This window comes from Bubalus bubalis, chromosome 3 (assembly GCF_019923935.1).
Source record: "Bubalus bubalis isolate 160015118507 breed Murrah chromosome 3, NDDB_SH_1, whole genome shotgun sequence".
Classification (NCBI taxonomy): Eukaryota; Metazoa; Chordata; class Mammalia; order Artiodactyla; family Bovidae; genus Bubalus; species Bubalus bubalis.
In genome coordinates, this window is record NC_059159.1 from 14753958 (window position 1) to 14781247 (window position 27290).

Sequence of the window (27290 nt, forward strand, 5' to 3'; positions counted from 1 at the left end):
AGCTCCAATATATTGGCCACCTGATGCTAAGAGCCAATTCTTTGGTTTTCCAACCCTGATGCTGGGAAAGATGGAAGGCAAAAGGAGAAGGGAGCAGCAGAGGATGAGATGGTTAGATAGCTTTACTGACTCAGTGGATGTGAATTTGAGCAAGCTCTGGGAGACAGTGGAAAACAACAGCAACGATACATAAGTAGATTTATAAATGTATCCAGCTACTCTTCTAGACCCTGAAAATACAGCAGAATCCTTGCCCTCATGGAGCTTTCATTCTAGGGGAATCAGATAAGGAGATAAAGTACATAGTGGCGGTAAGAGCTGTGGAGGCTGCTGCACCAGTCCAGGCAGGGCAGGTTGCGGGCTTGGGCCTGAGTGGCCACAGTGAGTCAGATTGAAATGGAAGAAACTTGCTGATGCAAACAGACACCTCTAAGGCATCAAACTGGGGTTCTGCAGAACACTTACCTATTATTCCATTTTGTGCTTTCCTAACTGTTTACTTTTTTCAGGGACCGAGAAACTGGGAGTGGTGTTTTTTTTTTTTTTAAATTTCTATCCACAGGATGGTTTTGGCAGGTGCTTTTGTTCCTCAACCAAACATGTGTTGCTGTTCCCAGAAATGGAGATTTCTCACATCACAGCAGCAAACTCCACTCAGTACAGAAAACAAGTTCTGTTTGTTTTCGGAAACAGATTTGAGTCCTGGCCTTTTCCCGTAGGTGTGACCCCAATAAGCTGTGGTTTTGTACCTGCAGCAGCCACTGTCTGTGTCTGAAATCTCACCACTGAACATGACTGAGTGTGTTTCATTTCTGTTCTCCCAGCCCAGACACAAACCGAGAATGTTGCTGTCATGTTCTGGGTTAGATTCGTGTCACAAAACTTGCCTTGGCCTGGTGGAGATAAAGGACTCTCTTTGGTATTGCCATGGCTGATGAGTCTGACACTCAAATCTTCATCAAACTGCAGATGGTTCTGTAGCAAACCCCACTCCCATTCCCTTCCATCTCCTTTCCTGTAATAATAGGTCCAGAGGACTAGGTCTTACTTAGAACCATATCTTTAAAAAAACAAACATTTATTTATTTGGCTGCTCGGGGTCTTAGTTGTGGCACACGGCATCTTTTAGTTTCAGCATTCGAGCTCTTAGTTCCGGCGTGTGGGATCTAGTCCCCTGACCAGGGATCGAACCCAGGCCCCCTACACTGGGAGTGTGGAGTCTTAGCCACGGGACCACCAGGGAAGTCCTTAGAACCATTCTTTACTAACTATAGAAATATGCTACCCTTGTAGCCAGAGAGGTCCAAACTCCTGAGATGCCCCCTAAATGGTTAATATTGGGGATTTCTTATGAGGGAAGGATTAAAAACAAAATTAGTTATTTGAAGCCTGAAGAACATCTTCTCCTGTGAATTTCCAACACTGTACCTCTGTTCATAGTTCCTACCTGTGCTGACAGTTATGGGCCACCCAGGCTAGAAAAGAGCGATGCTCTGCTCCTTGGTCACCAGTCCCGCCACGTGGACTCACGGAGGGTCTCCCAAACCTGACCCCTCCTCCTGGTCCCCCTTGCCAGTGTCTTAGCCCAGCTCTCAACGTGCACTTCCTGGATCCATGCAGCAGCTTGCTGACCACCATCCCCGCTGCCCGCCTCACGCTCCCCATCACCCAGCACACGGCTGGTGGACACACCCTCTGAAACGACTGCCCAGACCACGCTGCACCCCTGCTGAAAGGCGTCGCTCTAGGTGTTGTCCATCACGGTGCTACTCCGCGTGTGGTCTGCCCACCCATGTTCCTCACCCATGAGGAGAGAAGTACCAAAGGGAGCGGAAGCCTCATTCCTGGGGGTTGGACTTCTCAACAGTTGGCCCTTCCCCACAGTCAGCTGGAGAAGCACCGGGCCCCAGGGTGAGGTCGAAGCTCCTGATCACGTCTGTCAGCCCCTTCACAGTCGGGCTGTCACCCACCTCTCCAGCCTTGGCTGCCCGTTGCCACCAGCTCTTGGAGACACGGGGCCTTTGCTTATGGCCTCTCCCCACCAGCAGCCCGCAGTGTTGCCCAGGCCCCCTTCCATCCATTAAGACCCCTTCACAGCTCACCTCCTGGACTGCTGTGCAGGGTGAACCCCTCCCTCATCAGGCGCCAGAGGAGCTCACTGAAGCCTCTGTACCGGCACTTCCTGCTTCCTGTGAACTTTTGGCTATGTTTGTCCTCCTAGTGGATTTCTAACTCCTTGAAGGAGGGGGTCTCAGTAAACTTCTAAGACACCCAGTGCCGGCTCAGGCCCCAGGGAGAAGCGGGCGAGGCGGGCTTTGCCTCCCCAGGATCCGTCATGGAAGTTTCCAGTTCCAGTTTCTGATCTTGAGCTGCACGTGGCTTTTCATGACTTTCTGCAGTTGGTTTTCTCTCCTGTTCTTCAGGCAGGGTTTGTGTTCCCCTGGAGTGTCAGCAAGCCACCCTCAGAGGCTTGAGAGAAAACTCTGTGTGACACTCAAGAGAAGGGAGGTTGGGAAAGGGGGCGATGTTTTATTAGTAATTCTAATCTATTTTCTCTTACGGAATTTTCTAGGCTTAAGATATGCCATCACTGCCTTTCCCTAATTGCCCAAGCACAGAAAAGTGTTTATTTGTTCTCCATTGTTTTGGAGGATAAAAATTAAGTTTCTGAGAGGGGCTGAGAGAGAAGCCTTTCTGCTTTTGAGTCTCTTGAAAAAGTATTTTCTTTTTTTGAGTGTTTTGCTTTTTATCAAGAGAGTCTAAACATACACAGACAAAGAGATGATGATCTAATGAACACTCTTGTACCCATCACCCAGCTTCAGTGAGCACCAGCTGGTGCACAGCCTCGCGTATCTGCCCCCATTCACGTCCCTCCCACAGGCCTGGGGTTTGCCTCAGAGCAATATGTCTCATGGCATGGAAGGGCTCTTGGAAATAGTGGTCATGGGACGTCCCTGGTGGTCCAGCGGTTAAGACTCTGTTTCCATTGCAGGGGACTCAGATTCAATCCTTGCTTGAGAAACTAAGATCCCACATGCTATGCAGCATGGCCAAAAAAAAAAAAAATAGCGATCGTCACACACAGTAGCATAGATTTCAGCTCCCACGGGCATTCTCTGCAGCGTTGCTTGGTGTGTTTCGGAATACAGTTGTGAATACTGAAGCTCAGGATAAAAGGCCAGTTTTGGCTGTGACTTATTTACCATCCTCTTACTTGCCTTTGGGTGAACACTCTCATCGCTCCAGAATTGAACTCTGTGAAGTTAGTGACATCCTGAGAGGCACTGGGGCAGAGTCCCAAGCACTAAGTCGTCTTGTCCTCCTTCACAGTTGGTTATAGCTTGAATTCCTTCACGGTTGGTTGTAGCAGGGTATGTTTTTCGGCCTGAGTTACTTCCGCCAAGGCAAGGATGAGTGAGACCTTAGAATTTGACAGCCTTTGGTACCATGGCTGGTTTTTCAGATTATGTTGGTATTTCTACAGGATTCTCTTCATCAAACATGACATTTGGTGACTTGCAGAGATTGTCGTCATTTGGTTGCTAAGTCATATCTGACTCTTTTGTGACCCTGTGGACTGTAGCCCGCCAGGCTCCTCTGTCCATGGGATTCTCCAGACAAGAATATGGGGGAGGGTTGCCATTCCCTTCTCCAGGGGAGCTTCCTGACCCAGGGTTCAAACCCAAGTCTCCTGCTCTGGCAGGTGGGTTCTTTACTGCTGAGCCACCAGGGAAACCCCTTGTAGAGATTACCCTGAAAGCAAGCTTATGACATCCTCCCCCTAGTTCTGATAAAATTTGGAATTTCACTGTGGATTTTAAGAGCTTCTGAGCAGAGATCTATTTTAAAACGCTCTTGTCATGAAAGCTGAACCTTGAGGAAACTTTTAGACTTGCTGCCCTACAACTTGGACCTGACAACTTTCATGGGAGTTTAGGGCACAGATTACCCAAGTTCCTTCCCTCTGGAGGAAGGAAATGAGCCGCCGTTGGGGAGAAGGAGTCCCTAATTGGTTCACTTGAGTGCATGGACCATATTGAGGAGACTTAAGTTTTGAGTTAAGGTGCGGGAGTGGTGAATGACCTTGTTTCTACCAATAATTTTTATTTAAAAAAAAAGGGTATTAGACCCTTAAGCATTTTCTTGAGGGAATGGCAGCTTTTTGCATGCAGACTAACCAAGCTAGCTTCACTGTCAATTGGGATTAAAATCTCCATGTCCTCTTAAACTCATTCCATTTTTTCACTTCATTTTTCTGATTGGGACTAAGTCCTGTTGATGTTTTTTTTCCCTCCTGTTTGGTTCTGACCACCCCTCCTTTCCCCACCCCACCCCCAAACTGTCTCAGACCGTCTTACTGGGGTTACATTGCCTTCCCACTACCCATTGGTTTTTTCTTTATTTGTTTTCTTCTTGCTGTTGCTTTTTTGGCTGCACCACATGACATATGAAATCTTAGTTCCCCAATCAGGGATTGAAGCCTCTCAGCTCTGCGCTGGAAATGCAGAGCCCTGACCACTGGGCCACCAGGGACATCCCCCTGGCTACCCTCCCTTTGTGCTTCCTCCTCCTCTCTCACATCCCCTTTTGTCCCCTGGTGCCTGCCTGTCTTCACCTGCCTTCAGAGTCTTGTACCACGTTTCTCTTCTTCTCAAACGCCTCCAGCTGCTTCCTCCTAGTGCCCACCACACCACATCCCAAGCTTTCACCCCTTTCTTCTCCACAGTCTCCCTGCCTACCGTCCACCCTTTCCCGTTTTCTCCTAGAAGGAAGGAGGCACTCAAAGACTGGGTATACGGGGAGGCTTCCAGGGAGCATAGAGCAGCTGGGGCTTCATCTGTGGCCTTTCAGTCCTTAATCCCTTTCAGGAGGGCCAGCCCAGGGCATTTCTGGTCACTGCTAGAGGTGCACTGAGAAGGGTCTGGTTTGCAGAGTTTCTAGCCAACAAGACGTCTTACTTGCACCTGGAGAGGTCTTCCAGTCAGAGAGGAGGCTGGTTTGTGTCTTTTAATATTTACTTATTTGTTTGGCTGCATCAGGCCTTAGTTGCAGCATGGGGGATCTCTCTTGCATCAAATGTGGGATTTCTGCTCTTGTTGTTATAGTTCACAGACTCTAGGTGCAGCATGCAGGCCCTCTAGTTGTGGCTGGAGGGCTTAGTTGCCTTGCAGCATGTGGGATCTTAGTTCCTTGACAAGGATCAAGCCCACGTCTGTGGCATCGCAAGGCGGACTCTTAACCAATGAGCCACCAGGGAGGTCCTGAGGCTGTTTTTTGTCTTTGATATTTATTCAGCTGCATCTGTGCCTAGCTGCCACGCGCAGGGTCTCAGTTAGGTCACATGGAATCCTTCCTTTCGGTGCCTGGACTCTACCTGCGGCTCTCGGGCTCCAGAGCGTGTGGGCTCGTAGTTGCTCTGAGGTGTGTGGGAACCTTAGTCACGACCTGGAACCGAACCCGAGTCCCCTGCTTTGCAAGGCAGATTCTTAACCACTGGACCACCAGGGAAGCTCTGGGGCTGGTTTTAAATGCAGGCTGCGTCAGGGCAGCGGGGAGGTGGTGCTTTGGAAAGAGGGTGAGAAGGAGCAGGGCAGTAAAGCCCACACCCACCTACATTCCACCGGAGAAGCAATGTGTTCCAGAAATATTGGCGCTCATCTAGGGACGAGGAAGGATCCCATAGGGCTCCTCGAGCTCCAGTCAGATGGGCAGCCTGTTCTTGCAGCCTCTGTAATCAAAGTGATCTGATTTCTTCCCACGTGAGAGTGAGTCGGCCCAGAGTCACCTGCAGAGAGAGGCCATCTGCCCCAAACTCTGGTCTGAAGCAGTTAACTCAAATGGTGACTGACTTCACCGGAGAGATTTTTCTGTGTTGAGGGAAGCTGAAATGGTGCTGACAGGGTCCTTCATGCTCCTCCCCTGGGCTTCTCTTCTCACCTCCAGCCCTGGGACATTATAGGATCAGGCTGTCAAGGTTCATGCTACAGCTGAGGGTGGGCAGGAAGAACAGGTCTTTCTTTGCAGACCCTCCCCGCCACATCCTACCCTACCCCCTCACCCTTCCACTCCCCTCCCAGAAAGGTATTCCTTAAATAGCTCTCTTTTTTTTTTTTTAGCTTCTCTTCTTAAATTTTTTTTTTCATTTTAGAAAAACTTCAACATATGCAAAAGTAAAGAGAATAGTATGAAAGCCTCAGATATCCAGCTTCAGTGACAACTCACACATGACAGTCTGCTCCCCCATCTCCATCATTTGGAAGCAAACGCCATATCATTTTTTTCCCATAAATTTAAATAATTTAAGTGTGAGTGAAGAAACAGAGCTACACCTGGGCAGCTCTTTTTTGCTTTTATCATGTAGGTTTCTGTGTGGAAAAGCCCTTCTCATTAAGATAAACTTATCTGAGTGACTGCATTCCATGTGCAATATTGGATATCTTAAATTATCGACTTCCTTACATTCTGCAGACAGCTTTACCTGCTGAGTAGGAGGGGAGCAAAGACCCGGGCAGCAGTTACACAGGAGTGCACGTTGTGATTATTCACTGAACTGTCATAAGCCCCAGGCACTTTCCCATGTGTATTTCTCAAGAAACAAAATAGATGGTCCCTGCCCTACAGAGTTCTTAGAATTCAATCCAGCCCCCAGATCTTTGAGAACCAGAGAGGCCACATGCAATTAAGTACCTGTCGCCTGAGAAATGTGCTAAGCGCCAAGTGCAGCGGGCACTCAGTTTCTGATTTCCTGGAGAAAGGGGCATTTGCAGGCCGGGCAGAGGTGGACGGAGCTGGGGCCAGTGATGGTGACCTCAGAGACAGACAGGAAGGCACGGGCTGGGTTCTGGAAAGAGTTGCGATGGAGAAGAATTAGGCCCAGGTTTTGCAGAGCCTTGAGTGCTGAAGGCCTGTGGTTCCCCCATGTGCTGAGGGGCCCTGGGCACACAGTCAGCTCTCAGGACATGGAAGCTAAAGTTTTAGGCTTTAAGAGAAACACAGCAGTCTCCACAAGTGTTGAGCCCTAGTAGCTTCGGCGTTAGATTGCACTGCTTTCCTTTCAAGAAAGTGTCTGCCCAGCTGAGTTGGGGGCCTTTGCTGTGACGCATTTCAATTGCCACTGGAGGGAATTCCAGCATTAGGGCTCCGAGATCTCGCTGCCAAGAGCATGGGTTCAGTCCCTGATCTGGGAACTAAATCCCACAAGCTGTGTGGTGTAGCCAAATAACACAACCAAAAAGGCTCAAATGGACGCATTTAGGAAAGGTGCAAAGGAGAGTTTGGCATGCTTACAGGCAGAGGAAGGAGTTATCCGGAAGGACTTGAAGACCCCTGGGAGACAGAATACTGGGGGTTCTAGATGTGTGAGTGTGAAGTATTTGTGAACGTGAAGGTGAAAGCGTGTCCTTTTATAGAAATATGCAGGGTAGCGTGGGGTTGGCAAACCTGGAGGACGAGGGGCAGGAAGTTTCTGAGTTCCCCTGTGCCACAGAGAGGGGAGTCATGTACAGAGAGGAAGGGGCCTGGAGGCAAGGCGTGAAAGTCTGAAACACCAGCTGTGAGGAACAGAACAGGAAGTAGATAAACATATCTCCTATGACTCGGGGCCCAGCTGGCCAGGGTTACATTCTGCTATCTCCACAAGTGATTATGGTGTTTTCTTCAGCAGTGCTCAGAAGAGGAGGAGGAGAGGGGATTGCCCAGTGGATTCTGGGTGGAGGGTTGATGGATTATAGAATGGTCAGCGATGGATATACAGGCAGGGCAAGAGTAGAAGTAGGAAGGAAACTAATATTTGTTGATTGTTTCAGTCAGTAAATATATTGAACACCTCTCATGTGCCAGGCACTATTTTTTTTTTTTGGCTGTGCTGGGTGTTTGTTGTGGCTCATGGGCTCTTCGTTGTGGCTTTTGGGCTTAGCTTCTCCATGGCATATGGGATCTTAGTTCCCCAACACAGGGATCAAACCTGTGTTCCCCGTGTTGGAAGGCAAATTCTTAACCACTGTACTAGTGGTTAAGAAGTACCCAGGGAAGTACTTGGAAAGTACCCAGGATGTCGGGGGTGTATTGTTGTTCAGTCGCTAAGTCGTGTCCCACTCTTTGCGGCCACATGGACTGCAGTGCGCCAGGCTTCCCTGTCCTTCACCATCTCCTGGAGTTTGCTCAAACTAATGTCCATTGAGTCATGAGCGATGCCATCCAACCATCTCATCCTCTGTCATCCCCTTCTCCTCTTGCCCCCAACCTTTCCCAGCATCAGAGTCTTTTCCAATGAGTCAGTTCTTTGCATCAGGTGGCCAAAGTATTGGAGCTTCAACATCAGTCCTTCCAGTGAGTATTGAGGGATGATTTCCTTTAGGATTGGTCAGATCGCCTTGCTGTCCAAGGGGCTATCAAGAGAACTCTCCAGCACCACAGTTTGAATGCATAAATTCTTCAGTGCTCAACCTTCCTTATGGTCCAACTCTCACATCTGTACATGACTACTGGAAAAACCATAGCTTTGACTATATGGACCTTTGTTGGCAAACTGCAGAAGATAAATCCCAGCCTCCACGGATCTTATAGTGACCAGAGTCAGACATTTAAAAAGTAAAATACATAGCAGTTCAGAGGTGGTCAGTGTCATGGAGAAAAATCAAGCAGGGAAGAGAGTAGGGGATCCTGGGGCGGGTAGGAAGTGGTCACGGAAGGCCTCTCTGAGATGGTGACATTTGATGCAAGACCTTGGCACAGGGAAGAGTATACGCAAAGGCCCCAAGGCAGGTGTAGACTTGGCAGTAGTCCAGGAGTAGCCTGTATTCCAGCATGGCTGGAATAGAGTAAGGAAGAAATCACGGGAGACTGCCAGGGTGGGTGTGGGAGGGTGGGGTTGCGTGGATTCACAGATGTTCGCTGGGGGAACATTGGCCTCTACTGGGCAACAAAATACCCGTCAGTGGATTGTGAGTGGCAAAGAGGCATTATCTGATTTATGTCTTCGAAGCATCACTCTTCTATGTCAAGGCACTGACTTACAATCTTAAGATATATTTAACCTTATTTAATCAACATAAAGTTGCCCCTCGAGTTTGGTGTTATTATCTCTATCTCTTTATTTTTTTCTTTACTGACAAGGAAACTGAGGCTCAGAGAGGCTAAGTAACTTTGCCAAGGTCACTTGGCTGGTGAGTGGCAGAGCTTGGATTTAATCCTAGGTTTTTCTGATCCCAAAGGGCACACAGATTAGGAGAAAAGGGAGCTCTTGAAAGACAAGGGGTTCCAGTGATGCTGAAAAGATGCTGGAAGTAGGAAAAAGAGTGATGAAATAGACCAGAGAGTCTGACGTCCGATGGCAGGTTCTGCAGGGGAAATGAGCGTCAGCAGTGTGGTCTGAGGGCTGCCTGTCTCCTAGAAGAACAAGGTAGCCAAGCCAGTCTGGAGAGAATGATGGAGGGTGTGATTTGGGCAAGTGGTGGTTGAGGTGCTGGCGGAAGATGATGGAAATGTCCAGTGGGTCCAGAAAGAAGAGTTTGAGAGACGGGGACCTAGAATTCCCTTGTTGTGATTATGGTTGAAGCTACAGAGATGGGTGTGCTCTCAGAGAGAACTGAGATGAGAGCCAGGAAAAGTTCTTCCCTGTTGGAGTAAGAAGAGGGAGGGAGAGGGGAGAGGAGTAGATGGGAGAGAGGGGGAGAGAGAGATGAGTGAAAAATCGGGCAGTATTGCAGGGCCGCAGAGCCAGGAAGTGGAGAGTCTGGGGGAGGGGAGGGTCGAACCCCACGGCGGGGGCAGCAGCAGGCACGTGGGATCGCCCGCAGGGTGGTGAAGCAGCTGGAAGAGTAGAGCTGTGGGTGCTGATGGACAGAGACCTCGAGGCCCGGGGCTCAAGAAGGGAGCAGAGTCCAGTGTGCAGTCAGGGCCCAGTGCAGGGGAGAAGGTAGGAGGTTCGGGAGAGGATGGTGAAAAAGGTATTCTTGGAAAGATGAAAACTCACTTCTTTTGGAAATAAACATGTTTACGTCTATCTTGGGTCATTTCTGCCTCGGGTTGAAAAGGAGGATTCCATCAGCACAGAACAGGAGCCATGCATGTCACCGCACCTCGCCAGGTTTCTTCCGGAGTAAATCAGGCCTGAAATGGACCCGCCAGGGGAGCCGAGTCCAGTGGCCACTCCCAGGGGAGAAGTGGGCAGATCTGTTTCTGTCTTGATCTTGGAGACCAAACACTGATTTCAGCTTTTTTTCTCCCCCTCTTCTGATATCTTTACCTTTCCCTTGAATAACACCCATTTTTACATTGGTTAAGTAACTCTTTTTTTTTTTCCTGCCCTTTCTGAAAGTAAAACAGCTTGGTGAGATGGCTTTCGTCCTTATCGGTTTCCATATAGATAGAGAGGCTTATTTTGTAGCAGTGTTTGTTTATAGCCTTAGGGTTAGGCCACTGTTTCCTTTCACATGAAGGTGACTTTTTTTTTTTAAGAGCAAGAATCTTGCCTAAGTCCAGTTCTCATTATTAAATCCAAAACAACTCCTTTTCATGTTGGGCTTCCATGGCACATTTTCAGCTGATGCTTTTTCCTTTTATTATGCTGGCTTTTCAAATATTTTTATCCTTTAACCTTTTCTAATATGGAAAATTTCAAGCAGAGATAAAGAGAAATGACAGGCCAGCGTTGTCAATTCTATCTTTAAACATTTATCAACAGGCTGCCATTTTTTGGTCTTATGTTTCCTTCCCTTGTGTTTTTTTATTATTATTATTAATTTATTTATTTTGGCCACATCATGTGGCTTGTGTGATCTTAGTTCCCTGACCAGGGATCGAACCGGTGCCCCCTTGCATTGGGAATGCAGAGTCTTAACCACTGGACCACCAGGGAAGTGGTTCGGGATGGAGGGGACACATATATACCTATGGCTGATTCATATTAATGTATGGCAAAAACCATCACAATATTGTAATTATCCTCCAATTTCCTGTAGTATTTGAAAGGAAACCTTAGATTCAAATGATTCTTTAAGAAGAAAAATATGCAGAATGGGTCATTGTTCCACATCTGCTTGCTGTGACATGCATGCAGCTCTGCAGATGTTTATTCCAGGGGCCCTATTTTATGAGTGAATGAGAAGGAGCCCCTCTTGGAGGTCATGTCCCCTTAAGCCTAGGAGAAAGCGTGGCTCCTCAACCCTGCTGTAGGTGTCCACCCGCCCTTCCCTGGCTCCTTCCAGCGGCCTGTGTCTTAACTGGAGCCTCTCTGGTGCGGGACACACTTTGGGACCTGAGGCCTCCGTGTCAGATAAGCTGGATAAGCTCTAGAGAACCAGGAAAACCCACAGTGGAGGAGGAGACCCCGAGAGTGAGTAAACACCGACCAGCACAGATAAGCTCAGGAACAGGCATTGAAACCCCCTCAGTGTCCACGTCTTGTTTTTGGTGAACAGCTAGGATTTGGTAGTGTCCTCTTCACCTCTGTTGATCTGTGGCACCTTTAAGTGGCCGGAGCGAATCAAAAGGACGCCTTCCTCCTGCTGTATTTTCTTGGAAATGTGCCTTCTCGCTCTCCCTGGTGCGCTCAGCTTCTGGGCTGCATTGGAGGCGCTTGTCTGTTTCAGGAGGGTGAGGGCTAGGCACCCTCATTTCCTGTGTCTTGCATCAGTCTGTTTGTGAGAGTGTACCGAGAGGTGATTAATGGGGACGATCACCATGTGCTCGCCAACCGAAAGTTCCTCCTGTTTCCTGAAATGCTCTTGGTTTTAATGAATTGTTTGTTTGCTGCCCACAGACCACATGTGGTGTGTGCGCCTCTGTTGTTGTGAACACCGGTCCGCCTTCATGTGGGAGCTGGGCCTGCAAAGCAAAGTCAACACACGATAAGGCTTGAAAGGGTTTCCTTCATCTGAGAATCCCAGCTGACCTGGGGAATTAGACAGCTGTCTGTCAACATAAGCAGAGCCTGTATCCAGAGTCACATCATAGCATTTGCTGTCCTCGACCCTAGCTTTGAAGTTTTGTGGGCAGCATGGCTTATAGCCTGTGGGGTCCCAGTGGCTGGAAACACCTCATTGCTGTGTAGTCTCTTGCCTGGGATTTCAGCTCTGTTACGGTACTGCTGGGTCAGTGGCCTCCATCCACCCCGTGGACTCTGGATTGTCCTTGTGATCTGTGCCCAGGAGAAATTCTGTCACTCAGATGACAGCAAATATTGGGTTGGCCAGACAGTTCATTCAGGTTTTTCTGTACCATCAAGTGGACAAATCTGAACAATCTTTTCAGCCAACTCAATATTAAAATGACTTGAAGGAAAAACTGTGTTTGCTATTTCAAAGGTAATGCCTACTTTTGTAGAAATTTGGGGTAAAGTGGAAAAGGTGGGGAAGTCATTTATATTTTCAACAAAGGTAACTTACAATTTAGCACTTTTTTTTACCTTTCCATCTCATTTTTTTTTTTAACACACATAGGTGTTTTTTTTTGTTTTCTCAGCTGCATTAATACTCTAGGTACAATGTTATTTTTTTCTCCTGAACATATATAGTTATAAAACTTTATAAGCCCTTTTAGAAGCTTTAAGAATCTCCCTGCAATTCAGGAGACCTGGGTTCGATTTCTGGATTGGGAAGATCCCATGGAGAAGGGAATGGCTACCCTCTCCAGTGTTCTTGTCTGGAGAATTATACGGACCGGGGAGCCTGGCAGGCTGCAGTCCATGGGGTTGCAAAGAGTTGGAAATTACTGAGCGACTTTAGAAGTCTTAATTTTCTGCCAAGTGGACATTCCATAATTTAACCACATCTCTGAACAGTTAGGTCATCTGTGATGCTACTGTGAAGATCTTTGTACAGAAAGCATTTTATTTCCTTTGTGTCGTTTTTAAACCAGACTTTATAGACATGGAATTAATGGATCAAAGGGGATCTAGAAGAATGAACACTCAAAGGCTCTAAAGTCATCATATTGCTACCCCAAAGGGATGTATCCATTTTCCAGCCAGTCAAATTCTCATCAACGGCAAAACTGCTTCTTAAGCCACAGTTTTGCTTTCCCAATGGAAATATCTAGCACCACGCCAGGTATTTGACCCAGAGATGGTTGGGTGTAGAAGGCCTTACTGTGTCAGATCGTGACACTGGGACCCACTGTCCACCATGGCCTGTCACTGTGCGTCCTGATACGTCCAGCCTCCAAGTCACAGGCATGTTTCCTGAGGACAGTTCCATCCTGCCCTCAGCCCCCTCTCCAATCTCAGCAACGGGCCTAAGAGCTTGCACGCGTGATGCGTGTGTGCGTATGTGTGTGCATGCGTGTGTGCATGTGTGTGTACTTAGTCATTAAGTTGTGTCCAACTCTTGTGTAACCCCATGGACTGTAGCTCACCAGGCTCCTCTGTCCATGGGATTATCCCAGCAATAATACTCAAGTGGGTTGCCATGCTCTCCTCCAGGGGATCTTCCCGACCCAGGGCTTGAACCTGCATCTCCTGTATTGCAGGTGGATTCTTTACCGCTGAGCCACCAGGGAAGCTCCCCCCACCGCCCCCGCCCCACCCAGCCCCGTTCCCAAGAGCCTGCATTTGTGTTTTTGTGTGAGTTTTCTAAAGTGCCTTCACCTACGTTTTCTCGTGTAGATAAATTTATTGGTCCATCTTGTGAGCTGGTCCTAGGAACTCTAGAAATCTTGACATTTTAGAATCTGACAATGCCTTTGTTGTTCTTTTGCACAGATCCAGTCCTGCAGGTTCCAACACACGTGGAAGAGTAAGTGTTCTGATTTGCTGCACACTTCCCTTTGATTCATTTTCTGTTTTACTCTGTTTATGAACCTAGTTGCTGGGAGCACATGTATACGTCGATATTAATATTAAGTAGAATAAGAACAAATGACTCATGGGTACTTTGAAAGAAGCCTGTGTTGGGAAAAGGGTGGTCAGTTCCTTGATGGGCAAGGTGGGGAGACAGGGGAGTTAAAAAGGCTTCTTTGAGATGTAATTTAAGGTGAGTTTTGAGCTTAAGCTTCCAAAGTCCTCAAAAGGGCCCAGGCATCTTTGGATCTCTGCCCCATTCACTGTGCAAAACTGTGGAGAGGAGACAAGAAAATGACTTGTTATTAGAGTGTGTGTGTTGGAGTAAAAGTTTGGTTGGCATCTTTAAGAGCCTCAAATGATGCTCTAAACTGGGGAGAGAAAAGATTCAGCCAGGGGTTTCTGCGTGACTAGTCATCATTCAGTGGTTAGCAGGTTAGCATCACAAAAGAGCACCTTGAACCTGCTTCCTGAGAAGCAGCTGATGAGAAACTGACCCATCCCCTTGGCAGCTTCTTTTTCATGTCAAGCTTTCAGTGTCTGCTTTTATTGCCTCCTAAAAATAAATATTTGTGGAACACCAAAGACACATTTGTTCTCCCTGTTTAGGTGCCATGCCACGCTATTAGACATTAATTGTTGAGGTCCTGTATGCAGCTGACTTGGAAACTGAAAAGCAGGCTTACTGGGTCCTTCCCCCTGTTGTACCTTTAGCCAGCGTGCTTTGACCAAATGATGATTTGCTCTTCTGTGGTTTTGGACTAGTTTTCCACTGCAGGTTGGTTTTTTTTTTTTTCCCCACGCCAAGTATAGTATAGACCAGGGGTCCCCAGCCTCTGAGATCTAATGCCTGATGATCTGAGGTGAAGCTGATGTAATAATAATAGAAATAAAGTGCATGATAAATGGAATGCACTTGAATCATCCTGAACCACACCCTCCCCCCTACCCACCGCCCTACCGTCCATGGAAAAATTGTCACCTGCAGAACTGGTCCATTGGAGATTACCAGAAGGATATTTTATTATCTGTGGCTAAGATGAAAAAGAAGTGGATGGAATTGTTTTATACACACACACACACACACACACACACACACACATACACACACACACCCCTCCCTACCAATCATGGTTTTGCCTGGCTTTGGTATTTTATTCTGTGCCCTGGGCTGTAATCTGTCACTAATACTTACTGCTTAATCTGCAGGCCTGCCTTCCTCCCAGATCCTAATGATGGCAGCCTGTACACGCTTGGGGGCAAGAACAACGAAGGCCTGACGGTGAGTGTATTTAGCTTCTTGGTGCTTCGGAGGTTCTAGACCCCTGTCTTCAACCGCAGCTGTACATCAGGATCACCTGAGAACTTACAAAAGATTCTGGGATTCTGAATCAGGGGGTCCACACTGGGGCCTGGGCAGAGGTGTCTTTTCACGGCTCCCTCGATGAGCTTTTAAACGTACAGCCCAGAGTTCAAAAACACTGATCTGTCCTAGCGGTTTCTCAGGGCTCATCCAGCACACTGGAAGGATGTGATCTTCCTTCAGGAACAGAGCTCACTTTATCTAGTGATTATTATTATTATCATTAAAAAATATATATTTTGGCCACCTGGCATGCAAGATCTTAGTTCTCCGACCAGGGATTGAACCCATGCCCCCTGCAGTGGTCGCGGGGTCTTAACCTCTGGACCACCAGGGAAGTCCCTGACTTTAGTGATTCTTAATTTGGGGGAGGAGTGTAGTTTGCAACACTGTACACTCCCCCAGTAGACATCCCCTTGGTGGGGGTGGGGGGGTTATATTCCATTGCTACCTCCATTTGAGAATAGACCTTAAGGTTCACAACCTTAGCTGCACATTGTAATAACCTGGCAATCTCTAAAAAATACTGTCTAGGTCCCAACCCCAAAGTCCCCATTTGATTGACCTAGGTCATCAGGATTTTTTTAAAAAGCTCCCGAGAAAGACAATGGGCCCACACGTATGGTCATCTCCACAGCAGAGGTGTGGAAACTGCCCAGAGAGGTGAAGGAATGTGCCCAAGGCCAAAGCACCAGGCGGAGGGGGGTGCTCCATGAATCCCCACCTTCCAGAGGCTGCTCTTGCCACCACCCGCAAACCGCTTGGTGTGGTTTAGCAGCTCCAAGAACGTGGTTTCCAGCCTGGGCCTCGAATCAGGAGGCCAAGGTGGCCACACTCAGCCAGACCTGCAGACTGGAAAATACTCCAGACTGAAAACCTTGAACAACATTCTAATCCTCAGAAACATCTGGAAGAAGCCCAGTCAGGACAGCCTCTCCGGGGCATATTTTTTCTGCTAAGGTTTAGTTTAAACATTGGGATGACAGGAAAATCTGCATTATTGGTTCCTGAAAATTCTGTTGACTTTGCTTTCTTGGCAAGAAAGGTGACAGTTGTCATGAGGCAGGTACCCACGGGATGGTTTCAAGAACACAGAATGTTCCAAAAATAAAGTGTTCTGAAACAAACTCGAACCCAAAGAGCTTGTCAGATGTCAGCTGTCAACTCTGAAGGATCGGTTTTTATGATGAAATGCAGTTGAAACATGCGGACTGCTCTGAGTTTCTTTTCCCAGCACCTACCATAACTTCCTTTTAATACCAAAAAGCCCAATCTTCTTCTGTTTTTCAGTAGGAGAATTCGTTGCTAGAGAAAACACCAAAACTTCTCTTTCTTCCCCAGACTCTCCTGTGTTGCCCACAGAGGGACGGCTGCTCCTCTCCCTCGAGGCCACCCTTCAGGGTAGTCTCCTGGTTGACTCCTGCTCTGAGGATTGTTTTCTACTCCCATCTAAGCAGCTCTGGGATAATTTTCCAAGACAGGGCAACTCTCCCTCCTCCCGCCCACTCCCCAAGCCTTAGGATTTCAAAGATTGTGTCATTCTCTCCATATTTGTGTGTCTTTTCAGAAAAGGTCAAAGAGCCCCGGAAGGGCTCTGGACTAGAGACTTCCAGGGGGCGTGTCACGTAAAAGAACCAGTGTGTCCAGCACCCAGGACCTGGAAGCCAAGGGCTTGCCCACAGTGTGCAGGGAGCCTAGGGTGCCCCCTTCTCCTTGCTTTCCAGTTAGGAAAACCCCCACGTACCATCTCTTTTTAGCAGAATTGGGTAAGAGAAACAGACTGCAGTGAAATTGTAATCATTGCACAAGACCTTGTTAACTTTTTTTTTTTGCTTTGCTTTTTTTACCTTTGGTTTGTTTTAAAGAAACTTCCCTTTACGATCCCTGAGTTGGTGCAGGCATCTCCGTGCCGAAGTTCAGATGGCATTCTCTACATGGGTAAGAGTTCCTGACGCTGATCCCTTTGGGAAGCGAATGCCACAATCTGGGAAGGTGGTGGGCCTGAGAGAGAGGAGATGTGTCTACAGTCACTACCCACCCTTCTGGGGAAGGCCTTTCTTGCCTCTGTTGTGCTGGTTCAGGCCAGGATTAGCTGACCAATTACGAAAGGGTTCCCCCTGCCACCACACTTGGGAGCAGACCTAACACCATTAATATGGTTACTCATTTAACAAGCTTTTAGCTGCTGTGTTGACCTACCCCTGAGACTTACAGATTGCAACATACCCAGAAGCAACTGGATGAAATTTAAAGTGAATTACAATAGTCTGAGCCAAGAAAGGGAAGCCAGGCTTGCCTATTAATTATAGGGCTTTCTTAGTATTTCCTGCTATCAGAATATTGGATAAAAACAGCACTTAACAGCTTGCTTAGATAAGCCTCCTTCATACCTACAGGGGTCACATCTTTCAAAGCATCAGATCAGCTGCTTTTCTTTGACCAGGTTGCTGCCAAAATGTCAATAAAAATGCATTTGTGACACAAAGGAGAGCTGTATTTATCTTGAAAGCATAGTAGTAATAATATCCTGTATTTATAAAGCAGCTTTCTTTCTGAGGAACTGAAAGTGCTTACGGCCTGTTCATGCCTTGGGAGCTTTTTATGTGTGTTTCTGGGTCTCAAGCACAGGCCCTGGCTGGATTTTAAGTCTTTGTCTAAGGAGACTGGGGCTTTTCTTTCCACACCTTCAGAATGAGGAAGCCCCTGGCCCAGGGATTCAGGGGAAGTGATCAACACAGGCTTTCTCTGTGCTCTAAGCTGTGCCCGGGCCCCTCTGAACATCTTCTCACCATCTGTAGTCACTGTTGTCTGGCTGATCTTCCAGCTCTGACCACCAGTTCGTCACTTAGGGTGCATTTCAAGTTGTGGCAGTTGCCCCGACCCATCCATTAAAGTGGTAGCTGGGTCACGCAGACTGTCGCAGGCCTTATAGTAACCAGAAGGGCACCCTGGCCAGACAGAAAGGGGTCCTGGCCACAGCAGTCGGGTGATGTTTTATGTCCATCTTCAGATCTTTTTCATATTAAGATTTGTCACTGGGAGCAGGAAGTTAGGATCCGTGGACGAGTTTCAGACATACAGACTGGCACGTATGCTCCCTTTGTTAGAACTAGGTGTAGCTTTAGCAGATTCACGTGCCCTGTGAGCTTGCTGGCGTCTCGGTACTTGGCTTCCAAAAGTCCCTTGAAATAGGAAACATGGCCAATAAGCTAGGAAGAGACGAGTGAGCAGAGAGAAGGCTCGTCTTTGGAAGACAGACCTTATAAAACAGACACGTACACGTCACAGTGAAGGTGTTGACCTTCAGGCAGGAGCTGTGTTTATCTTGACATCATAGTGGAAATAATACCCTGTATTGGGCTTCCCTGGTGGCTCAGTGGTAAAGAATCCGCCTGCCAATGCAGGAGACACAGGTTCCATCCCTGATCCGGGAAGATCCCACCTGCCTCGGAGCAACAAATCCCGAGCACCACAACTATTGAGCCTGTGCTCTAGAGCTCGGGAGCTGCAACTCCTAAAGTCCACGTGCCCCAGAGCCCATGCTCTGCGGTGAGAGAAGCCTGTGTACTGCAACTAGAGAAAGCCTGCACGCAGCAATGAAGGCCCAGCACAGCCCAAAATAAATAAACAGATAACAAAATTATTAAAACAGTACGGAGCATTATAAAACAGCTTTCTTAGGAACTTGCCATTACCAGGATGCCCTGGTGTACGTAACCATAGGTTTGAGTTTTCCTAATTGTGTTGTTTAGCTACGCTATCCACTGGTTCATACCTTTTAATCAGCTGACCGAGAGGAGGGGTGTAGCGTGTGGCTGGGGAGTCACTTACTGGTTGAGGCCGAGATCACTTTGGCCTCATTAGCACGTGGCTGCCACCAGCTCTCGTGCCCAGTCGCTAATTAGATTATGAACTAGTGTCTGTAAGTCCTCTTTACATGAGGGCTCATGAGTAGGGATGTTGAGATGTGTGAAGGATGGTTACCAGGGAGATGAGCCCCTGGGTGCATTTCTGGATTTATATAGATCCTAGTCTATGGGAAAAGGTTTGTCTTAACAGGCCAGATTTTTCATATTTAAGGCTACTCATCAGAGCAATAAAATCTGTGAATTGTTATGTTATTAGGCGTGGAGAAATTTTTATACCACGACTAGGTTATTAAGTTGTTAATAGGACCCAGTGGCCCAAGAAGCTTTATTGTCTGCACATTACCATTAACCTGGTCACCCACAGAGCATCATAGAAGTGTCTTCAACATCGTGAGAATCTCAGGCCTGTTTCTCAGCTCAGAGAGCATCTTGGGCTGCTGGTTTGGCGGGGATATTTTTTTCCATGTTGGGTGAGTGTTAACCACCACGTGTCCTTGTGGCCTTGCAGGTAAAAAGCAGGACATTTGGTACGTTATCGACCTCCTGACTGGGGAGAAGCAGCAGACCCTGTCATCAGCCTTTGCAGACAGCCTCTGCCCATCAACCTCTCTTCTGTATCTGGGGCGAACAGGTAAGAAGGAACCATTGAGCGTGTACAGCCTGCCTGATTTTGAACAGTGACCTGAAATAGCCTTCCCTTAGGGTCTCTGCCTCCAGGCTTCATTCTCTAGAACGCACCCAGAGCAGTCTGGTCCACACACAGGTTTCCATGTTGTTCCCCTTTATGATACCCCCTGGGAGCTCCCCATTGCCCGAGGATTATGAAGCTCCTGTGATATAGTCTCCACCTCTGTGGCTGCCTGCTCTCAGCCTCAGCTGTTCTCACAGCACCCAGCTGTTCACACGGCCCATCGCTGGCCCTTTCTAGACATCAGCAGCCTCCCCACCACACCATCTCCCACCTCCTCTCTCTTCAGCCTCCTCCTCTCTCTTCAGCCTCCTCCTCCTTCTCAGGTCTTGTCGCCAAGCATTTCTAAATTGTATTTGTGCCCCCAGCTAGACTCTTGGCTTCCTGAGGGCAGGGCTTGGTCTTGTCTGCCTGCTGAGTCTCCACACCTGCCATGAGGCTAACATGTGGCCGGGGCTCAGGGGCTGCGGCGAGTAAGTGGGTGGGCGGGCGGCCCTTTCCTCCAGGGACCCGCCTTCCAAATGCCGCAGGTGCAGCCCTGACCTCTACCCCTGCTCCATAAGAGCTGTGGAACGGACAGCTCAAATAGAGCAACAAGGGGAAGCAGGTCTATGGAGGATCACCTTGAATCTTTCTGAGGCCTCGAAGGAGGGTCTTACAGCCTCAGCTTTGATCTGACCTTAACCCTGAAGCCATTTTTTACTGGAAGCACCTGAACCTGATCGTCACCCTAAGGCCTTTTTCTTTTAATTAATTAATTATTTTGGCTGTGCTGGGTCTTTGCTGCAGTGTGTGGGCTTTCTCTAGTTGCAGCAGATGGGGACTACCCTTCATTACAGTGAGGGGCTTCGCATAGTGCTGGTTTCTCTTGTTGTGGGGCACAGGCTCTAGGGTGCATCGGCTTCAGTAGTTCTGGCGCACAAGCTTAGTCGCCCTGCAGCATGTGTGATATTAGTTCCCAGACCCGAGATCGAACCCGTGTCCCCTGCATTAGCAGGCAGATTCTTAACCACTGGACCACCTGCGAAGTCCTGCCCAAGGCCATTTTTTATGTTGAGAGTCTTTTCCAGCTGGAACATCAGTCCTGGACCCTCTACATTTCCTCTGCATTCAACTTGAAAACGGAGTGGTTTCCTCTTTAGCTTGTTGGCCTTGTGTCCTACCACACGCAGTTAAGAGAAACCATTTGGCGTGTTCTGCATTCTGCCTGGAAATCTCCTTAGAGCCACAAGTTCATTAGTTGCTTAACTCTTTCTATTTTTCAAGGCACAGCAAGAAGTGGTCTTAACTAATAACTGTGGCACCGCCACCTAACCTGGGTCATCGTTTCCAGCTTCCGTCAGCTGTTTCCTTTCCAGCTTCTGTCTGCCTCCCAGTCCCAAAGTCAGTGCCACATGTTTTATGGTTCTGTTATGGCACCATCCCACACCTAGGTACCGATTTCTAATGTCCACTCTCGATTGCTGTATAGTAAACCACCCCAAAACGTAAGTGGCTTAGAACAACACCAGGACATTGCTCATGATTCGGGAGCCTTGAGTTCAAGGACACAGCATGGGCGGCCTGTCTCTGCTCCACAGGCTGTGGGCTGGGTTCGCTCATGCATTTGGGACTCCAGTCCTCCTCCCCGTGCCCTCTCTCTCCCTACATGAATGGCCTGGACTTTCTTGCGTGCCGTTTAGGGAGGATTCGTCTGCTGTAATTTAGATGAGGTCAGCACCTCCGCTGGTGTCGTGGCCCCTCCAGGTAACAGGCTGCTGTGTGTTCCCCACTCAGAGTACACCATTACCATGTACGACACCAAGACCCGCGAGCTGCGCTGGAACGCCACCTACTTTGACTACGCGGCCGCGCTGCCCGAGGACGATGGGGACTACAGTAAGTAGACCGCCCCCGCCTCCCTGGCATGGCGAGGTCAGGCGGGTACTTAGGACCTGTAGGGAAATGAGGGTTCCAGAAAACCGAATTTCCTTTTAAGACCTTCTTGGTCACCAGATTTTGGACTTTCCATGGATTTGTAGTAGATACTTAAACAGTCAATGGGGTTTTGTTTGTTTGTTTGTTTTGTGTGTGGCTGTACCATGTGGCTTGCAGGATCTTAGTTCCCCGACCAAGGATCAAACCCAGGCCCCCTGCAGTGAAAGTGTGGAGTTCTAGCTACTGGACCGCCAGGGAATTCCCTTTTATTTATCCATTTTTTAACAGCCAGTGTTGAAAGCAGGGGCCTGGGCGAGAAGTATGGAGGGAACCCAGGTAAAACAGTGATAAGTTTACCCCGAGAGGAGGTAGGACACACTTCATGGAGTCCCTCTATGTCGCAGGAGTTGACTACAAGCCCATGAGAAGCAGAATTAAATGTCAGTTTGATATGAACAACCGCCTCCATAACTGTGGCTCATTCCCAAGTTATTTCTCTAGGAAACATTCCCCCAACTCAGATGAAAACTAAAAGCTGATTTTGCCATCTTAACACCGGTACCTGAAAGTCTGACAGATGTCCTCTGGGGTCTTGTGCGGGCAGTGTCAGTGGTCAGCCCTGACTGTCCAGCTTGATTGATGGCTTTGAAAGGATGGCTGTAAAATGCCACGTTCACAGGATCTCCTCTGGTTCCCTTCTCTGCGCTATTTACTCCCACTCATTGTGTGTGTGTTATGTCAGTCACTCCGTCATGTCCAACCCTTGCAACCCCATGGACTGTCAGGCTCCTCTGTCCATGGAGTTCTCCAGGCAAGAATACTAGAGTGGGTTGCCATTCCCTTCTCCAGCGGATTTTCCTGACCCAGGCATGGAACCTCCGTCTCCTGCACTGCAGAGAGATTCTTTACCATCTGAGCCACCAGGGAACCCCACTAATTGACTTGAATTACCAAGTGAAAAAAGAACACCTCCAAGTGAGAGGGTGACCCTGTTTCCTGTTTATAAACCAGGCAGCTCTCGCTGTCGTAGAGCCTAAGCAGATTCATTGAAAGCCAGTAGAGTTGTTGGGAGGCACTCTGAGAACACTCCAGAAGGCCTGTTTCGTCTGGTCAGGTGCCTGCAGCTTGGCAAGAGCACGGAGGATGTGGTTGCAGGCTGAGGTGAGGCTTGACGCGCTGTGTCTATCCGGTCCATACAGAGATGTCCCACTTTGTGTCCAATGGCGATGGGCTGGTGGTGACGGTGGACAGCGAGTCTGGGGATGTCCTGTGGATCCAAAACTACGCTTCCCCCGTGGTGGCCTTTTACATCTGGCAGCGCGAGGGCCTGCGGAAGGTGATGCACATCAATGTCGCCGTGGAGACCCTGCGCTACCTGACCTTCATGTCGGGGGAGGTGGGGCGCATCACCAAGTGGAAGTACCCGTTCCCCAAGGAGACGGAGGCCAAGAGCAAGCTGACGTGAGTCCAGGACTCGGGGTGGAGAGGGGGACCCCGTGTCCTGGCGTTCTGGTCCTGCAGCGGTGTGCTGTACCAGGCACTGGGCGCCAGGGCGTGGGCAGACACTCCTGAAGCCATGAGAAATACAAACAGCCAAGGACAGCTTGTTCAGAAACCTCAGAATCTTAAGAAGGGGGCAGCCCTGGATGCTTCCGATTCTCAAATATTAAATAAACTGAAATTATGGGTGCTTAGTCACTGAATCCCGTCCAACTCTTTGCGACCCCATGGCCTGTAGCCCACCAGCTTCCTCTGTCCATGGGATTTCCCGGGCAGGAATACTGGAGTGGGTTGCCATTTCCTTCTCCAGGGGGTCTTCCCAACCCAGGGATCGAACCCGCATCTCCTGTATCTCCTGCATTGCAAGCAGATTCTTTACCCGCTGAGCCACTGGGGAAGCCAAAATTATGGCAGGATATAGGAAAGAGACTGCCAGTGCAACTGCAGTGCAATTAAATCCATCTCTAGTGGTGGGAATACGGGAGAGGTTATTTATTTTTTAGCTTTCTGTATTTTCCAAAACATTTTTGTAAGTTGTATTTGCTTTAAAAATCAGGAAAAAAGTGTTAGGGTATGTGTGTGTCTAAGACTCAGGCCCGTTTCTCCACCCCCGCCTGTGAACAGCCTGTAACCCGGTCACTTAGCCTTGCTGAGCCTCAGTTTCCCATTTTGCCGAGCCGTGGAGAAGATCAGTGAGCATGAAATGTTCTCTGAATTCATAGCACTGTTCAGATAAGATGTTTGTTGAGAGAGGTTTAGAGAATTTAGTGGGTGACCCACCCCCAAGACTGGCTCTTGATAGTAACCCTGTTTAGCAGGGTCTGGACGTGCAGCCTCGTGTTTTCACACTCATGATGACCACAGACAAAAGCCAGGTCCCCTCTCCTCCTCAGTGCCCCTGACAGGGACAGACCACCCACCAGAAGTCTCACCCAGTTGGAATCTCCTGTGCACCCCCTTTGCTTCAGGCATTCAGATAAGACTTTTCTCCAAGCTTCTGTAGAACCTGTAGAATCTTTAGGCGTCCACAAGCCATCATGGTGGGGATTCTGGTGGCTCGTCAGTCATCAAAGCATGCTGGCCGGGCCATCTTAGAGGCTGTGGGGTGGCTGCATGCGTTCCAGCCTTCAGTCTCTCCCGGGTGATCACTGCTCAGGGTCCCTTCTGAGGACAGAAGCAGGGGTGGGCCGGTGCAGACCCGCCACCTGCAAATGAGGAAACCCGGGCTGCAGGCAGGTGGCCCGTCAAAGGCATCAGTGACATCAGGGCTCGTGGTCCCACTCTCCTCAGGCCCAGGGCAGTCCCCTTGCCTCTCACCCTCTCCACGCTCAGAGCTCGGGGGTTCATGTGCTTCTTCCTGGGGATGATAGTCAGGGCTGTGACTCTCTCCAGAAAGCCCCCTTTTGTAGGTCCAGAGATTAAATGACAGTGGACTGCATGTATCTGTTTGTCTCCTAGGCCCACCCTGTATGTGGGGAAATACTCCACCAGCCTCTATGCTTCCCCCTCGATGGTGCACGAGGGCGTCGCCGTTGTGGTAAGTCCACTCTGGGGGCTGGCGGGTGGGGCTCATGGAGGCACCCTCAAAGCACTCCTGTTCCATTTCAGCAAAGAACAGCTGAATGATATACCAGCATCCTGTTACGGACACAAGACACGCATCCTAAATCCTCGGAGATAATTTATGCACATACTGCGTTCTACCTCATGAGCAGAGTCTTGTGACTAAGGCAGCCTCCTGGGCCTGGGAAGCCCCGGTTGCTCCCCTTGGCTTTTGGATTCAAGTCTAGACTCCCCAGCTGGGGTTCAGGTCCCTGCAGGCCAGCCCCGCGGTGCCCGCCTGCCCCACGGCTGGTGTCACTGTGGGCTGCACTGTCCCTCTCCTCCCTGAGTTCCAAGAGTTTCCTGTCCGTCTTTCTCAGCCCTTGTTCAGGCTGCGCCTCACACTTGGATTGTACTCCTGTCTTCTGTTTTCCTCCTCAAATCCTGGGCATCCTTTGGTGACTGGTCCAGCCTCCTCCAGCCTTGCCAGGTCGCTTCAAGCGCCCCGTCTCTGAGAGTCTGAGGCATCACTGTCCAGGCTGCTGTTTTGGTCCTTACGGTGTTTGAGCTGTTTGGTTGGCATCTCCTATCTTCCCAGTGAGTCTGTCAACTGCTCAGGGCAGGGCCTGCCAGGGTCCAGTGGTGCCCGAGCTAGCACTGGGCCCGCAGCTGGAACATTCGAACCCCAGTCACTTGTACCATCTGTGAATTCCATCACTTATATCTGCTTCTCACAGTAGCCTCATGGAATTCCACGCACACCCTTCCTGTTTCCCTGTTCCCAGATTTAAAGAGATGTCCACATTTCAAAAGACGTCCAAGGAACTTCCCTGGCATCCTGGTGGTTAAGACTCCACACTTCCCCTGCAGGGGAACAGGTTCGATCCCTGGCCCAGGAACTAAGATCCCACATGCCGCACAGTGTGGCATAAATAAGTAAATAAATAAATAAAAAGACAGCCAAACTTTAAAAGACGTCAGGGCAGCGTTGTCACATCCTGGGGGAAGGGCTGCTCCTGCCCCATCTTGGGGCCTTTGAGTCCCACTCTGCCTTCCCAGAGTTGGTGATGGACAGGGAAGCCTGGCGTGCTGCAGTCCATGGGGTCACAAAGTCGGATACGACTGAGCGGCTGAACTGAACTGCCTTCCCAACCAGCCCTGCACAGGAATACTTGCTGTCCTACCGGCCACCCCAGCCTCACTCCGGTCTGTCTTCACAGCCCCGGGGCAGCACCCTTCCTTTGCTGGAAGGCCCCCAGACCGACGGTGTCACCATCGGGGACAAAGGGGAGTGTGTGATCACGCCCAGCACGGACCTGAAGTTCAACCCCGGACTCAAAGGCAAGAGCAAGCTCAACTACCTGCGGAACTACTGGCTGCTCATCGGTAAGTCAGCTCCTCGGGGCGCCGGCGGCGACCTGCTGCCTCCTTGTGGCCAAGAGACGACAGTACCAGTCACAGCCCTCAGCTCTGCTCGGAGCCTGTCCACGTTGGTTTTTCAGACCGTGGACTCTTTTACCCCCAAGGAAAACAAAACAGGCTAGCTGTATTACCAAGTCAGTTCTCAGAAATCATTTGACTAATGTTCCTAAACTCCAGTACTAAATATTGCAAGCTCTGTGCAGTGATCTGACACGTGTTAGATGTCTGTGCCAGGCACTTTCGAATATTTCCTTATTTCCCACAAATGACCCCTTTGCAAGGTCGGCACCCTTGTTATATCCAGTTAAGAGTTAAGGAAGCAGGCGTCCTCTGTGGAAGAATTCACTTGGGAGTTGGTGTGGGCGAGCAGGGGAGCTTGGAGAGGACAGAGTTGAAGACCCAGGAGGGCCTGAGGGTGGAAAAGAGTCAGAGGCTGGACTGAGGTCCAGGAGCCGCAGCAGGCAGAAGTCCCGGGGGTGTGCGATGGTCCCTTTCCCCTTCTCTTCCGTTTCTGCTGCCACCCCTGCTGGCCCCCAGGCTGGAGGCCCCTGTGAGTCAGTGCGACCGAGGGAGGCAGAGGTGACAGGAGCTGTTGGCGAGCATCCCAAGTAATTAGAGCAAGACGGAGTTTTCTTAATCAGATTTGCCCTTCCTTTGTGGCGTCTACTCCCCGATTCTGCCATCTCCAAGCCCCAGAGCGGGTGCAGTACAGGGGCTGATGAACTTTCTCCCCATCATTCTCTCCCAGTGCTCGTGCAGACTGGGGCCAGGGCAGAGAGAGGTCAGACCTGGGGCGCCAGGAAAGGGAGGTGGAGCCACCTCGGAGCCTGCAGACCTGGGAGGCAGCCAGGCGGTGGCATCTGGATGGGGGATTACTCTAGTTACTTGGGACGCTCGCCAGAGACACAGCTTCTGTCACCTCTGCCTTCATCGGTCACACTCACTGCCTTCGGGTGTCATCTCTCCCTTTACACACCAAGGGGCCGCGTAACTGGGCATCACAGAGAGGAAGCTAGATGTCCTGGAGCCCCATGGGTCCCTTTGCCGTCGTCCAGGCCTTGTTGTTCTTTGTTCATCCTGACTCTTTGTTCCATTCTTCTTCTGGTTATTATTTTTACCAAATAATGGGCATCAGATCAGATCAAATCAGTCATTCAGTTGTGTCCGACTCTCTGCGACCCCATGAATCGCAGCACGCCAGGCCTCCCT

General features: G+C 49.4%; 1 protein-coding gene across 2 annotated transcripts in view; it reads left to right on the forward strand.

Moving 5' to 3' along the window:
- ERN1 (endoplasmic reticulum to nucleus signaling 1) overlaps window positions 1-27290 on the forward strand; it is an 83005-nt gene that overhangs the window by 32734 nt on the left and 22981 nt on the right. For both annotated transcript variants that reach the window (XM_025279831.3, XM_025279832.3), the window contains exons 3-10: window positions 13703-13736; window positions 14990-15062; window positions 17009-17081; window positions 19521-19643; window positions 21477-21578; window positions 22817-23078; window positions 24576-24654; window positions 25880-26045. In XM_025279831.3, the coding sequence (XP_025135616.1) occupies window positions 13703-13736; window positions 14990-15062; window positions 17009-17081; window positions 19521-19643; window positions 21477-21578; window positions 22817-23078; window positions 24576-24654; window positions 25880-26045 (912 nt within the window). The remainder of the gene's footprint in view (window positions 1-13702; window positions 13737-14989; window positions 15063-17008; window positions 17082-19520; window positions 19644-21476; window positions 21579-22816; window positions 23079-24575; window positions 24655-25879; window positions 26046-27290) is intronic.